The sequence below is a fragment of the Nycticebus coucang genome, chromosome 12 (genome assembly GCF_027406575.1).
Source record: "Nycticebus coucang isolate mNycCou1 chromosome 12, mNycCou1.pri, whole genome shotgun sequence".
Classification (NCBI taxonomy): domain Eukaryota; kingdom Metazoa; phylum Chordata; class Mammalia; order Primates; family Lorisidae; genus Nycticebus; species Nycticebus coucang.
In genome coordinates, this window is record NC_069791.1 from 81,300,651 (window position 1) to 81,316,901 (window position 16,251).

Consider the following 16,251-nt stretch of genomic DNA (forward strand, 5'->3'; position numbering starts at 1 on the left):
CAGGTTCAGCGCCCACAGTTCAGCAGTTAGGGTGCTGGCCACATGCACTGGGGCTGGTAGGTTCCAACCCAGACAGGGGCTGGTAAACAACAATGACAACACTAACAAAGAAGTAGCTGGGCATCGTGGCAGGCTCCTGTAGGAGGATGAGGCAAGAGAATTATTTGAGCCCAGGAGTTTGAGGTTGCTGTGAGTTGTGCTGCTACGGCACTCTACCAAGGACAACATAGTGAGACTCTGTCTCAAAAAATAATAATAATAAATAGGCTCAGTGCCTGTAGCTCAAGCGGCTAAGGTGCCAACCACATACACCAGAGCTAGTGGGTTCAAATCCAGCCTGGGCCTGCCAAACAACGACAACTACAACCAAAAAATAGCCAGGCGTTGTGGCAGGCACCTGTAGTCCCAGCTACTTGGGAGGCTGAGGCAAGGGAATCGCTTAAGCCCAGGAGTTGGAGGTTGATGTGAGCTGTGACGCCACAGCACTCTACCCAGGGCGACAGCTAGAGGCTCTGTCTCAAAAAAAAAATAAATAAAAATAAATAAATAAATAAATAAATAAATAAATAAAATGTACATATTCTGGCTCCTTCTCCCCAAGGGTGGGATAATGCCAAGGTGCATGTTCTATACGGGCTCCAGAACTGCCCAGTGAGATTAAGCGTTACTGGCTGCCTGCCCTTCCTCAGCCCTTTCCCCCCACCTCTCCGTATTTCCTGGGACCACATCTTCAACAAACTTCTTCCACTCAAATTTTTGGGTTTGCTTCTGTCAGAACCCAAACTTCTAAAAATATATCCCATGAATTATCCTTACACATATACAAAACTGACATATATTCAATTTATTAATTCAGCATTATTTGTAACAGTGAGAGGTTGGAAATAATATATCAAAAAAGACAGGTCAAATACATCCTGATACAGCCACACAGTGGAATACTACACAACTGTATAAAAGAACGAAAAGTAATTTATGCCTAGATGTGAAACAATGTCTGAGCTTTATTAATGGAAAAAGCAAGATCCATACGGTATAAAGTACACTACCATTCATGTAAACAACTTGTGTGTGTCTGTGTGTTTCTTTCTGAAGGAGGTCCCAAAACCCACAACCTTCATTGCATCTTCCTTCCCCAGCTGAATATTGGGGAAGGGAGACTTTTCACCATACACCCTCGAATGTTTTTTGCTTTTTGCACGAGGGACAGGTTTATCAATTCAGAAAATGAAAGTAACATTAAAATAATAAATGAATACATAAAGAGAGATTCATAAATCATTCCTCATTGGACACCCTGATTGGGGCCCCCCAGCGCGGGGTGGATTTGGACAGGCTCCTGTTGGCTGACAGCTCCTGCTTCCACCCATGGCTTCTCCACAGGGTCTCAGTCCTCACTCACATGGACTCCGGCAGGTCTGCCTGCTTGCCGTGAAGGGAAGTCTCACTTCCTTCAGCAGAGAGGGGTTCTGCTGCATTTCCCTTTATGTTCACCCACAAAACCTGCCGTTCTCTCTCCCAGAGGAAGGCCCAACAGCATCTTCACCCACACATGAGGAAGCAAAGCAATTTCCCTCTGCCTGAGGGTTGTGCTGAAGACACTGCCCACACTCAAGAGACATCTGAGCCACACACACAACTTACACACACTTGTACACGTACTAATGGAAACCCAAGCAGGTCTTTTCCTAGTGAGACCTCACCGCTCCAGTCTCCTAATGGACAAGTCTGTCCAACAGCCTGGAGACCCAAATGCTGGTCTGACCAAAGGGCTGCTTGCTGCGGGACAGGGCCACTCAGTGAGGAAGGAGCCGTTACTGGAGTGGGGCCTCCTGGGGACCAGCTTCGGTCATCATGTCCTTGTACTGTCGTTTGAAGAAGCCAAGCTGTTGGGACAGAGACAGAGCAGTAAGGGCCACAGAGGCCCAGAGAGTGGGCGAGGGTCTTGCAGACCAAGAGGGGAGAAAGAAGGACCAAGAAGGGTAATAAGAATGGGGTAGCATGTAGAAGACATCCGGGAAAAGTAGGGCAGGCAGGGAAATAACACCAATGTTGGGCCCTGGAAAGAAATATAAAATATAACAAGAAGAAGAAGCATTCCTTATATAGTGGTCATTCTATATCAGGGGCCATTCTAAGTGCTCCACATATAGTAACCCAGTATCCTTCACAAAATGGGTATTACTGTTCTATTTTTGTGTGTGTGTGTGTGAGACAGAGTCTTACTATGTTGCCATCAGTAGAGTGTCGGGGCATCACAGCTCACAGCAACCTCAAACTCTTGGGCTTAAGAGATTCTCTTGCCTCAGCCTCCCAGGTAGCTGGGACTACAGGTGCCTGCCACAACGCCTGGCTATATTTTTGTTGCAGTTGTCATTGTTGTTTAGCTGGCCCAGGCTGGATTCAAACCTGCCCTGCATGTGGCCAGCGCTGTAACCACTGTGCTACAGGCGCTGAGCCAGGTATCGATATTCCTGTGTTACAACTGAAGAAACTGAGGTATAGAGAGGCTAAGGTAACATGGCACTCCTGAGATTTGAACCTGGTAATGGAGCTGCTAAGTAAGAAGCGAAAGAGGAAGAGGGAAGTGGGCAGGAGGAGGCCAACAGGGCAGCACCTTGTACAGCCCAGCCGTGATGAGGGCCAAGAGCACCAGGCCGCCAATGGAGCTGCCCACGATGAGAGGGACAGGGTTGTGAACTTCATACGGCTCCACCTTGGTCTCTGTCTGGGGAAGGAAGAGGAGAAAGAGGGTGTGTCAGGGGAGACAGACCTCAGCTTTCTGGGGTTTCCCTAATCAGACAGACTTTGTGCACTCCCTGAACCTAGGGACTAACCCTCCCTATGTCTCCCAATATCCCAACCCTCACTCCTTTTCTCCCACTTCCTTCTCCCTTTTCTCTCTCTCTCTCTCTCTCTTTCCCTCCACTACCCCAGTGATCTACCCAAGCCCAACCTCCCCGCTTCCCCCCAATAGTCTCTCCGTGCCTAAGACAGATACCTGGGCCCTCACAAATGCGTCCTGTCCTGAAAGCAGGGCAAACACTGAGTTATTAAACAAGATCTCAGCTGTGCTCGTGACCAGGAGGTGGTTGTGCGAAGTCTGTGGAAGAGAAGCCAAATGTGAGCTGGACCTGAGGGCTTTAAAGTCCATGTCTACGCCCGATGAAGACACAGGACTCACCTACCTTAATATACCAGTCAAAGGACAGGTTGCCTTTAATGGTGACATCTAATTCTTCCTGGGAATTGAAGAACGGGATGTCACACTGGATTCTCTGGCAGACAGCAATCCAGCAGTTCTGGGGAAGGAGAAGAGGAGGGAGATGACTAAGAAAGCCAAGTGCAGAAAACATGCCCGTGTGCCCAGAGAGAATGGACTGGGTCAGCACATGGCTCCGAAGCAGGGGCTCGGCCTCTTCTCACCAGCACTGGGGTTTTCTTAAGCTCAGCCAGGAAGTCAGAGTTAGGGGGGAGACTGTTCTCGGTGTGGCACATGCTCGAGAGGTTCTGAGGAAAGACAAATACTGTAAGAAGAGAGAAATGAGGGCTCCTGGGTCCCTGCTTAGGGAGCACGAGAGCCTGGGTCCAGGAGAGGGTCAGAAGAGGCTCAAAAATCCAGCAGAGGAAATACAGAGATTTTAGAAAAGATCAGGGCTATGGGAGGAGAGCTAGGCCCACTTCTCAGGCCCAGCTGGACTCACCTGGGCAAAGGTGACCTGGGGGTGGTCCCATACGGTCACCTGGTTCAGCTGAATGGGGACCCAGAAGACCACACTGATGGGGAGGGTCCTCTGTCCCAGGTTGTTAAACTACATTGGAGAGGGGTTGGGGGTCAGGGCTTGGACCTTTCGGCCCCACCAGCTCTTGCCCTCGGCATCCTCCCCTCCCTCCAGCCCGGTACCCCTGAATAAGGCCTGGCAGGTCCAGGTATCCTGCTGCTTCCTGGGAGGCAGCAGAGTAGAAACACACAATCGAGAGCCAGGCAGGCTGGGCTGAAGCCCTCGCTCTTCCACTTCTTACTCCTCTTAGTTGTGAGACTTTGGGTATGTTCTGTTCATGTTCATGACCCTGAGCCCCAGTTTCTTCATTTGTAAACTGAGAGTAACAAGGGCGCCTCCCAGTGTTGTTATGAAGATGCAATGAGCTAATTATGTATTTGCATGAACACAAATATGCGTGTGCTTATGGGCTGGAGACGTATCCAGTCGGCCCCATACGCGTCCCCCATCATTGTTTCTACATCTCTTCACATTCATTTTCCTCCCCAGCCTCTTTCTCAGGACCCGGATGGCCCCAGCTCCCCACCTGATAGCGATGCTGAATAACCTTATTGGTCTTCTCTGAGGCCGTGAAGTTGAGATACTTGGTAGAGGTCTCATGGCTGAAGGGAGAAAGAAGGGGCAAGAGATGGCAGAACATGAGGGGTGTCCTGGGAGCAGGTCTCAGGCTAAGTGTGTGAAGGAGTGACACATGGTGGGATGGTGTGGGGGACATGGTGGGATGGAGGGAGGGGGAAACGTGTGCCCTTTTGACGTACACACTCACGCATGCACATACAAATACACACCTGTGCATATACACAAATGCACATACATCCTCTCTCCCACTCATAAGCACACACAAACATAAGCTCAGACTCACACACACAGTTATGCAATTGCCCATGCCCAGCCCAGTGGCAGAGGCTCAGCTAAAGTCCTGGAAGCCAGCACCTGTTGACCACCAAGTAGACGGCGTATTTCACAGGCAGCTCTAGTTGGAATTCAGTTTTCTTGGTCCTGGGCATGTTGTTCTCACTAGAGGGAGAGAGAGCGCTCTAGCCAGCTCTTGAGAGCTGGAGTCCTAAAAATGAAAATCAGCCTTTCCTCTTCCCTCTCCCTCAGCCCTCACCTCCAATCACCAAGTCCTGTTATCTCTGCGTCTCGCACACCTCTGTTCTCAGCCCCCTGCCCCTGCCCAACCCAGGCCCATCCCTGCTCACCTGGCTGTCCGCAGAAGCCTTCTTCTAACAGGTCCCCCAAATTCAAAACTGCTCCCACCCCAATCTCCAGCCCTCCTGGAGAGTGACCTTTCTAACACACAAATATGATTAGGTCACGTCCATGGATGAAATTGCAAATTTTCTCACACTACGCATCAGTTATGGTGTGACATGACCTATATCTAACCCACACCAACTCCTTACATCCTGCGTTCTGTGCTGAGGCTGTTCCTAAAGACATCCTGATCTTTCTGGCCTCCAGGCCTTCCCTAGTATATGCTTCCTTCCTTCTGTCTTCACACTCGCCTTCAGTTTGTGCCTTTGCTTGGTGAGTTTACAGCCTAAATATATTTTTCTTCAGGAATCTTCTCTGAATGCCAAGCCCCCAAGAACACCAGACATCCCCCATTAATCTTTCATTTCATACTATATTGCAATGCCAATTTTCTTGGCTATCTTTGTCACTGAATTATAATCTCTGTGAGGGCAAGAACCACAGGTGCCTGGTCTCTCATTGTCCCACCAGCACTGGTAACCGTGCCCAGCACGTGGCGGATGCTCAGTGTGTGTTTGTTGAACAAATGAATGAGTCGAAGGGAGAACCAGTGAGGAGAAGGAAAAGGTCCACCCTGGGCAAGGGGCTGGTGCAGCACAGGGGAGGGTGCTTGCGGGAGGTTGGGCACAGTGCACCTGGTCACATTGGCCTTGAGGAGCAGTTTGTTTCCAAGGGAAGCTTTAGCATCCACATCAAGTGTTATATTAAAGATGACCTGGAGTTGGAGAAAGGAGAAACAGTGATTTGAATAGGAGAGAAGAAATAGCCCATATATCCATCAACTGATGAACGGATAACTAAAATGTGATCCACCCCTAAGACAGAATATTGTTCAGCAATAAAAATAAATGAAATATTGCTGCATGCTACAATGTGGGTCCTTGAAAACATTATCGTAAGTGAAAATCAGTCGCAAAAGATCACATCCTGTACAATTCCACTTATGTGAATATCTGGGATAAGCAAATCTATAGAGACAACATAGATTAATGGTTGTCCAGGGCAGGGAGAGATAAGAGGATTGGGGCTGGTGACCAGGGTGGCCAGGATATCTTTATGAGGTACGAAGATGCTCGAAAATTGGCCATGATGATGGGTACACAACCCTGGGAATAAAGCTGTTTTGCAAAAAGTAACCACAAGAAAGGAAGGGGGCGGGGAAGGAAAGAAATAGAAGAATTCCAGAAAAAGTCAAAGGAGAAAAGAGAGAAGTCCGTAGTTCTGACCTCTGAGTTGTCTGGGAGGATGGGGTGGTTTATGTTACAGCTGAAGCTCTTCTCAGCCCCAGGCCCTTCTGTGGAGGAGACAGACTCACAATTCAGGCGCCAGGATTGCTGGAAGGCAAGGGAGATAAAGGTGGTAATGTTAACCACCAGCTCTGGGGATGAGAAAGCAAAGGTCAGATGGAGCCTAAGATTTAGTTACCTGGGTTTGAGACAGCTTCCGGTAGGACAAGCCAGGTGGGTGGAAAAAGGCAACCTGAGTCCTATAGGAGTCCTCACCCTCATTTTTCACCGTCACTGTTACATTGAATTCCCGGGGCCCACCCACCACCAGGGTGTCCAAGCTGTGGGAAGAAGGACAAGATAGGCCATGAAGCGCTGAAGGCTTCCCTGTGGTAAGTCTGCTCTGGTAGAAAGGAGACACGCGCTCAGTACACGGGGCAGCCTCCAGGGACCTGTGGCGCACAAATACCTCCACAGGGGCTGCTCTGGGCCAGGCTCCCTCACACCTTGTCATGGTACAGGTGTGGAAGAAGTAATGAGAAAAAGAAACTCACTCCATAAAACTGAAGGTGATGCTCAGGTCATCCTGGCAGATATTGTCATTGCCACAATTCTTCTCAAATGGGAACTGTAAAATAAAAAATACGATAAAATGAAAGGAAAGGAAATTATGAATACTATGAAATGAAACAAAATAAAATATTGAAAGAAAATAGGATGAGCTTCAGCCATCTTGGCCTCTGTTCTCTTCCATGCCCCTGCGGGACCCCAACGCAGGACTCACCAAGGCTATGAAAGGTCTCTGAGCGTCCACAGCCAGCACTGGCCGAAGGTTCCCGAAAGAGGACAAGGGCATCCCCACCAGAGAGAAGTTGAGGCGCAGGGTGATGGGGCTCACTGAGTCTTCTATACAATCCTGAGAGACAGCAGGGGTTTGGGAATCTGCCTTCCTCAGCTTCCCAAGCCCAGCCCATTCTTGGAGGACCCACAGCCTGCTCACCAGCAGCTGTAGCTTCAGAGTCTCACACTTCTGTGTCAGCCCCAAGGTCTGTAGCTGCCTGCGTGTGCTGTTCTTTGTCTCATCAAAGATGGCACGGGGCTGCGTGCGGGTGGAGTCCAGAGCCAGGTCATAAGTGATCGTGCTCTGGATCTGTCCTGCGGGGGCAGGGGAGCATGGCGGTGAGGCGCCCAGGCTTTGAAGTTAGACAGAACTTAAGGTCCCATTCCTCTGCTCCCAGCTACGTGACTTAGGGCATTTCGTCTGACCTCTCTGAATCTCAGTTCCCTGTTTTTAAAGTGGAAATAATAATTACACCTTCCCAATGGCAAAAATGAAATGAAATAGTGCCTATAAAGCATTTAGCACAGTGCCTGACATACAGTAAGTACTCAATAACTGGTAGCTAGTCTGTCACAGACTAGAAAATTATTTTATTTATTTATTTTTATTAAGTCATTTGTACATAGATAATAAATATATTTATGCCATTATGGGATTCAATGTGTTGATTATTTGTACAAATTGGAGTGCTCACATCCTACTAAACAACATAGCCTTGCAGACTAGAAAATTAGTTGTATTTTTCTAACTGCTTTAAAAATTTGTTCTCTTGGTCTTTGGTCTTCAGAAGTTTGACTATAGTGTGCCTTGGTCTGAAAATTACCTTTATATTTTATCCTGCTTTGATTTTGTAAAGAATCTTGATATCTTTTGTCAGTTTTAGAAAAAAAATTTTTTGTGAGACAGTCTCATTTTGTCACCCTCAGTAGAGTGCTGTGGTGTCACAGCAACCTCAAACTCTTGGGCTCAAGGGATTCTCTTGCCTCAGCCTCCCAAGTAGCTGGGACTACAGGTGCCTGCCACAATGCCCAGCTATTTTTAGAGATGGGAGTCTCACTCTTGCTCAGGCTGGTCTCAAACCCGTGAGCTCAGGCAATCCATACGCTTTGGTCTTCCAGAGTGCTAGGATTACAGGTGACAGCCACCGCACCTGGCAGTTTTGGAAAATTCTTAATCACTATTTCTTTAACAATTGCTTTTGTCTTACTTCTCTTTCTCCCCAACTCCAACCCCATGCTTTCTATAATTCCACCTACATGGTTGTCAGATCTTTCACTATATCCCATATGTCTCTTTTTTTTTTCTTTGTCTCCCTCAGTAGAGTGCTGTGGCATCACAGCTCACAGCAACCTCCAGCTCTTGGGCTTAAAGTGATTCTCTTGCCTCAGCCTCCTGAGTACCTGGGACTACAGGCACCTGGCTATTTTTGTTGCAGTTGCCACTGCTGTTTTAGCTTGCTGGGGCCGGGTTGGAACCCATCACCCTTGGTATATGAGGAACCCATCACCCTTGGTATATCAGCGCCCTACCCACTGAGCCACAGGCACCGCCCTATCCCATATGTCTCTTAAGATGTTTTTCTGTGTTTTTCAGCCTTTTTCTCCTCTGTGTGCCAATCTAGATTCTTTCAATTGACTTGTCTTCCAATTCTCTATTCTTCTTCTAATCTGCTATTAAATCTATTTAACTGAATTCTTAATTTTCCATTGTACTTTTCAGTGTAAGAGTTTCCATGTGACTCTATTTTATGAATTCTAGGTCTTTGCTAAAGTTCTCCATTCATTCCTTTTTTTCTTGAAGATATGAATTGTAGTTACTTTTAAAAAATTCCTATTCAATCACTCTAATTTCTGAATCATCTGTGAGTGTATTTCTAGTGCCTGTTGTTTCTCTTAGTCGCTGATCAGGTGTCTCAGTGAAAAGACTAAGGTGTTTTACAAAGGGTCCCTCTCTAATCTCTGTCTCCCAAGCACTGGGAAGCTGATGAATTCCCTGCTCTGCTCTTTTATGTTTAGCTCATCAACTCAATCTCCCCAAATGAGTTTTCTCTCAGTATATTTTTTTTAAAAACTTGTTTTTTTGTGGGTGGTGCCTGTGGCTCAGTGAGTAGGGCGCTGGCCCCATATACCAAGAGTGGTAGGTTCAAACCTGGCCCCGGCCAAACTGCAACAAAAAAGTAGCCGGGGGTTGTGGTGGGCACCTATAGTCCCAGCTACTCAGGAGGCTGAGGCAAGAGAATCGCCTAAGCCCAAGATCTGGAGGTTGCTGTGAGCTGTAATGCCACAGCACTCTACCAAGGGTGATAGACTCTACTAAGGGTGACTCTGTCTCTAAAAAAAAAAAACCTTGTTTTTTTCACAAGTGTAGGGTCCTCAGTTCTCTGGATTGCGGCGAGAGTAAGTACCACATGGTCACTAATTTAGTAGGATTTGCTGAGTTTCCCCAACCAGCAGGAAAATAGCCTGCTTACTCTGGTCTAGCTCAGAGAAGGCTGCCAGAATCAGTGAGATCTTTGCTTGGGACTGCCATAAGGCCAGGCAGACTAGACTGAGCCACCCATCAATGTCCCTTGATATTTATCCACCAAGCTGCACCTTCTCTCAGCCGATCCCGTGTGCTCTTGCGGACATGGAGGCAGACTCTGACCTCCCCAGCGGCCCGGCTTTTTGTCACTTGATTACTACATTCAACTATACTCCTTGGCACTTCCCGGGGTGTGAATTCCATGGTCACCTCAACTCTCAGCACTGGCTGGGACCTGCAGGGATACCAAAAAATCATCATGGACCTTCAGACAGCAAAAACTTCCTCCAAAGGAGAATACTTGGTCTCCTACAAAAGGAATTCTCACCTGAGCAGCAGCACATGTCCCTGGGCCCCTACAGACAGATCCACCAGTCCATCCATTGTGAGGTCCTGTCCTCCGCTCAGCGACTGACCAAAATACTGGAGACGGGGAGAGACCTGAGAGCCTATGATCCTCTGAGGGTAGAAAAAGGGAGAGAAAGGGAATAGGAAAGAATAGGCAGGCGTGTAACTCAGTTACCCAAGGTGAAATAGACATTCTCTGAGCTCTACTCTAGTCTCATCTCCCACAACTAACCAAGGAATTAGGGCAACTTAGAACTTATCAAGGAATTATTTAACTTTAGGCTACAACCTCTAAATGATACCCAAAATTTCTAGTAACTATCTGTGTTTCCCAGGGAAAACAAACAGTTGCACAGGAAAAAGTAATGGTATATTATGTGGCTCACTGAATCTCATTTACATGGTCAGAATAATGTAAACATTCCATGTTGATCTAACCAAAATTATCATAGAAATATCAGGAGTGCCTGGGAGGTAAAAGTGATGCTCATGTGTGGGAAACTGAAAGAAAACTCAATCTTTACCTTCCCCAGTGGGAAGTCATTGCTAAAACACAAAATCAAGAAGTGGCAACATAATCATGCTATTTGGACACGTGGAGAATAATTGAAAGAGTGGTTTCCTCAAGAAAAGGGGAAATAAAATATGTACGGAAATTGTTGTTTTTCATAATAAGTCTTTCAGAGCTATTTTGACTCTTTAAACTATGTGCAAGAGCAATACTGAAAAAATAACAGCCAAATAATAAATTTAAAAGAATTAGAAATAAAAGTGATTTGGTTGCATACTTAATGCCAGTGAACAGTACATTTGAAAATATGTAAATATTATGTCATATGTTTTTTTGCCTTTTTTTTTTTTTTTTTTGAGCAGAGTCTTATTCTGCCACCCTGGGTACAGAGTGCTATGGCATCATTATAGCTCACAGCAACCTCAAACTCTTGGGCTCAGGCAATACTCTTGCATCAGCCTCCTGAGTACTGAGACTACAGGTGCCACCATGCCTTGCTAGTTTTTCTATTTTTAGTAGAGACTGGAGGTCTTGCTCTTGCTCAGGCTGGTCTCAAACTCCTGAGCTCAAGCAATCCACCTGCCTCGGCCTCCCAGAGTGTTAGGATTACAGGCATGAATCACTGCACCCAACCATTTTATGTCACATGTATTTTATCTCACTCTCTTTAAAAAGTGATTTTGTAGATTGAAAGGAAGCATAAGGAAGCATGGGATGCTGACGATTAATGTAAGTGGTGGTTACTTGGGTTTACTGAAATATAAAAATTCATCATTTAAGATTTGTGTGTTGGCTCGGCGCCTGTAACATAGTGGCTAGGGCACTGGCCACAAACACTGGGGCTAGCAGGTTTGAACCCAGTCTGAGCCTGCCAAACAACAATGACAGCTACAACCAAAAAAATAGCCAGGCATTGTGGCGGGTACCTATAGTCACAGCTACTTGAGAGGCTGAGGCAAGAGAATCACTCAAGCCCAAGAGTTGGAGGTTGCTGTGAGCTGTGATGCCACAGCACTCTACCGAGAGTGACATAATGAGACTCTGTTTAAAAAAACAAAAAACAAAAAACTGTAAATAAATATTTAATTCTAGTTAATAATATGCATGCTGAAGTATGTAGGAATAAAGTGAACTGATGCTGTGGAACTTAGCCTCTAGCACTGCTTATCCCACATGGCTGAGCCTCAGAGTGCATCCTGTGGTGCTCCCCAACTATAGATTCCGAACAACAGTACCACCCAACCAAGGAAGACAACCTAAAACCATGCCCAAATGGAGATATCACAAAGTCCAGCCAGCAGACCTCCCTGAGACCAGAGTCCAACCAGTGGTCTCACCAGACTGTGGAGTACAGCCAGCAGTACCATTTGACCTCAGAACACAGGAAACAATTCAGCCTAACTAGAGTAACTGACATCAAGGTATGCCTGTCTAGGGTGGCTACCAGCCAGCCCATCCAAAATCCTGAGCTAGGTTAAACAATAGAAGTCTATGACCACCAAAGAACAACTTCAAATAGCAGGAGACGTGGTCATCTTCTCTAATGTGCAAGCATCATTGTGAAAACACTAGGATTATTTTAAAAAATCAGAAAAATGTGACACTACCAAAAGAAACTCATAAAGCTCCAGTAATGGCATCAGAGGAAATGGAGATAGATGAAATGACTGACAATAATTCAGAATAATCCTCTTAAACAAGTTCAGGCAACTATAACAAATACAGATAAAAAAAAATTAATTGAAATTTGGAAAGCAACTCATGAACAAAATCAGAGGTTTAACAAAGAAATAGAAATAGTTTTTAGAAACTAAATAAAAATCCTAAAGATATGGTGGCATCTGTGGCTCGAAAGAGTAGGGCACCGGCCCCTTGTACCGGAGGTGGTGGGTTCAAGCCCAGCCCCAGCCAAAAACTGCAAAAAAAAAAAAAAAAAAAAAAGTCCTAAAGATAAAAAGCTTAATAACTGAGCTGAAATTTTGAATAGAAAGCTCAACAGTGGATTCAATAAAGCAGAAGAAAGAAATAGTAAACTTAAAGGCAGACTATTTGGAATTAATCAGAGAAGAAAAAAAGATAAGAAAAATAAAGTAAGACTATAGGAATTTTGTGATTCCAACAAGTGAACTAATAGAAGTTTCAGAATGGGAAGAGAGAGGAAAAGACTTAGAAAGCTGAAAATTTCCTAAATCTAGGGAAAGACAACAACATCCCAGTACAGAAAGCTCAGAGGTCACCAGTCAAATTCAACCCAAAGAGAAGTGTACCACAGCACATCATAATTTAATTACCAAAAGGCAAAGACAAAATGAATATTGAATGCAGTAAGAAATAAGAAACATATTACATTTAAGGGATTTCTTATTTCTTTCTCTAATTTACTTAGAAAATATATCCTTCAGAAATGAGGGAGAAATAAAAATTATTCTAGACAAACAAAAGCTAAGGGACTTTATCACCCCTACACCTGCTTTACAGGTATTGCTAAAGGGAATTCTTCCAACTAAAATAAAAAGCCCCTAATTAATAACAAAGGACACATAAAAGTAAAAAAAACTCAATTATTTAAGCAATACATAGTTATAATTCTCAAATACTGTAAAGTTGGAGTGAAAAGTAATTTTATTCCAAGAGTTAAAGGACAAAACTATTAAAAGCAACTATAAAAAAATCCTAAATTCCTATAGAACCACAAAAGACTCCAAATAGCCAAAACAATCTTGAGCAAAAGGAACAAAGCTGAAAGAATCACACTATCTGACTTCAAAACATATTATAAAGCAATTGTAATAAAAACAGTATGGTACTGGCATAAAAACAAACACCCATTTTGGCCCCCCCAGAGTGCTAGGATTATAGGCATGAGCCACTCACCCAGCCTTGTTAAAATGTTTTTTTCTCAAAAGATGAACAATAACAAGTATTGGATAGGATAGAGAGCAAAGGGAACTCTTATACATTTGTAAGAATACAAATTAATATAGCTATTATGGAAAACTGTATGAAGTTTCCTCAAAAATCTAAAAATGAAACTACCACACAATCCAATAATCCCACTTATGGGCATATATCCAAAGAAACTGAAATAAATATGTTGAAGGGATATCTGCACTCCCATATTCATTCTAGTATTACTCACAATAGCCAAGCCAAGGCATCAACCTACATGTTCATCACAGATGAATAGGTAAAGAAAGAGTGGTATACATACACCATAGGATACCATTCCAGACACTAATAACCTATCATTTGCAACATGTGGATATATCTGGAGGACATTATGCTAAGTGAAACAAGCCAGGCACAGAAAGACAAATACCATAAGATCTCACTTATATAGTCATGTGTCACATAGTGACAGGAATGTGTTCTGAGAAATGCAGTCCATCATTGACCAAACATCCTTATACAGTGCAGGACTGATGTGGAATCTAATAAAGTTGAACTCAAAGAAGCAGAGAGTAGGACAATGGTTACCAGAGGCCAGGAATGGGGGGAATAGGGAGATAATCAAAGGGTACAAATTTTTAGGTAAACGGGAGGGATAGGTTTTGAGATATATTGCAAAGAAGAGTAACTATAGTCAATAATGATGTGTTCTATATTTCAAAATAACTAGGAGAGTGACTTTAAAATGTCTCACCATTAAAAATAATAGGTAAGTGAAGTGATATGTTAATTCGTTTTATTTAATCATGCCACGTATGTGTATCAGAACACCACATTGTGCCTCACAAGTGTATATAGTTATGTCACTAAAAATAATGTTAATAATACATTTTATTTTATTTTTATTTTTATGTTTTTATTGTTAAATCATAGCTGTGTACATTAGTGCAATCAAGGGGTACAATGTGCTGGTTTCATATACAATCTTAAATATTCTCATCAAACTGTTCAACGTAGCCTTCATGGCATTTTCTTAGTTAATGTATGTACACATTTGTATTCTGCCTTTAGTAAGTTTCGCTTGTACTCACTCTAAGATGCACCGTAGGTGTGGCCCCACCCATTGCCCTCCCTCCATCCAAACCTCCCCCCTCCTTTCCCCTTCTTTGGCCTTTTCCTCATAGTCTTGTGCTATAGTTGGGTTATAGCCTTCATGTGAAAGCTATAATTTAGCTTCATAGTAGGGCTGAGTACATTGGATACTTTTTCTTCCATTCCTGAGATACTTTGCTAATAAGAATATGTTCCAGCTCCATCCATGTAAACATGAAAGAGGTAAAGTCTCCATATTTCTTTAAGGCTGCATAATATTCCATGGTATACATGTACCACAATTTGCTAGTCCATTCGTGGGTCGATGGGCACTTGCGCTTCCTCCATGACTTAGCAATTATGAACTGGGCTGCAATAAACATTCTGGTATAGATGTCTTTGTTATATTGTGATTTTTGGTCTTCTGGGTATAAACCTAGTAAAGGAATTATAGGATCGAATGGCAGGTCTATTTTTAAGTCTCTTAAGTATTCTCCAAACATTCTTCCAGAAGGAACGTATTAGTGTGCATTCCCACCAGCAGTGTAGAAGTGTGCCCTTTTCGAACACTTTTACACTGCTGGTGGGACTGCAAACTAGTACAACCTTTCTGGAAGGAAGTATGGAGAAACCTCAAAGCACTCAAGCTAGACCTCCCATTTGATCCTGCAATCCCATTACTGGGCATCTACCCAGAAGGAAAGAAATCCTTTTATCATAAGGACACTTGTACTAGACTGTTTATTGCAGCTCAATTTACAATCGCCAAAATGTGGAAACAGCCTAAATGCCCACCAACCCAGGAATGGATTAACAAGCTGTGGTATATGTATACCATGGAATACTATTCAGCCATTAAAAAAATGGAGACTTTACATCCTTCGTATTAACCTGGATGGAAGTGGAAGACATTATTCTTAGTAAAGCATCACAAGAATGGAGAAGCATGAATCCTATGTACTCAATTTTGATATGAGGACAATTAATGACAATTAAGGTTATGGGGGGGAAGCAGAAAGAGGGACGGGGGGGGTAGGGCCTTGGTGTGTGTCACACTTTATGGGGGCAAGACATGATTACAAGAGGGACTTTACCTAACAATTGCAATCAGTGTAACCTGGCTTATTGTACCCTCAATGAATCCCCAACAATATAAATAAATAAATAAATAAATAAATAAATAAATAAATAAATAAATAGAAGTGTGCTCTTTTCTCCACATCCACACCAACATCTCTGGTTTGGGGATTTTTGTTATGTGGGCTACTCTTACTGGGGTTAGGTGATATCTCAAAGTAGTTTTGATTTGCATTTCTCTGATAATTAAGAATGATGAGCTTTTTTTCATGTGTTTGTAGATCATGCGTCTGTCTTCTTTAGAAGAGTTTCTCTTTAAGTCCCTTGCCCACCCTGAGATGGGATCACGTGTTCTTTTCTTGCTAATGCATTTGAGTTCTCTGTGGATTCTGGTTATTAGACCTTTATCAGAGGTATAACCTGCAAATATTTTCTCCCATTCTGAGGGCTGTCTGCTTGCTTTACTTACTATGTTCTTGGCTGTGCAGAAGCTTTTTAGCAAGTCCCAGTAGTGTATTTTTGATACTGCTTCAATTGCCTGGGGAGTCCTCCTCATAAAATATTCACCCAGGCCGATTCCTTCAAGAGTTTTCCCTGCACTTTATTCAAGTATCTTTATAGTTTCATGTCTTAAGTTTAAATCTTTTATCCAGTGAGAGTCTATCTTAGTTAATGGTGAAAGGTGTGGGTCCAGTTTCAATCTTC

At 43.9% G+C, this 16,251-nt stretch overlaps 1 protein-coding gene across 3 annotated transcripts in view; it reads right to left on the reverse strand.

Moving 5' to 3' along the window:
• Positions 1 to 851: 851 nt before the first annotated feature.
• The window catches only part of ITGAM (integrin subunit alpha M), a 59,992-nt gene continuing 44,592 nt past the window's right edge, over positions 852 to 16,251 (reverse strand). For all 3 annotated transcript variants that reach the window (XM_053555024.1, XM_053555023.1, XM_053555025.1), the window contains 16 exons: positions 9,958 to 10,088; positions 9,701 to 9,864; positions 7,266 to 7,420; positions 7,050 to 7,181; positions 6,820 to 6,893; positions 6,465 to 6,606; positions 6,266 to 6,373; positions 5,675 to 5,754; positions 4,716 to 4,799; positions 4,309 to 4,384; positions 3,705 to 3,812; positions 3,427 to 3,510; positions 3,189 to 3,302; positions 3,002 to 3,103; positions 2,618 to 2,728; positions 852 to 1,886 (listed from right to left, as the gene is read on the reverse strand). In XM_053555024.1, coding sequence (XP_053410999.1) covers positions 1,815 to 1,886; positions 2,618 to 2,728; positions 3,002 to 3,103; positions 3,189 to 3,302; positions 3,427 to 3,510; positions 3,705 to 3,812; positions 4,309 to 4,384; positions 4,716 to 4,799; positions 5,675 to 5,754; positions 6,266 to 6,373; positions 6,465 to 6,606; positions 6,820 to 6,893; positions 7,050 to 7,181; positions 7,266 to 7,420; positions 9,701 to 9,864; positions 9,958 to 10,088 — 1,737 coding nt within the window. In that variant the 3' untranslated portion in view covers positions 852 to 1,814. The remainder of the gene's footprint in view (positions 1,887 to 2,617; positions 2,729 to 3,001; positions 3,104 to 3,188; positions 3,303 to 3,426; positions 3,511 to 3,704; positions 3,813 to 4,308; positions 4,385 to 4,715; positions 4,800 to 5,674; positions 5,755 to 6,265; positions 6,374 to 6,464; positions 6,607 to 6,819; positions 6,894 to 7,049; positions 7,182 to 7,265; positions 7,421 to 9,700; positions 9,865 to 9,957; positions 10,089 to 16,251) is intronic.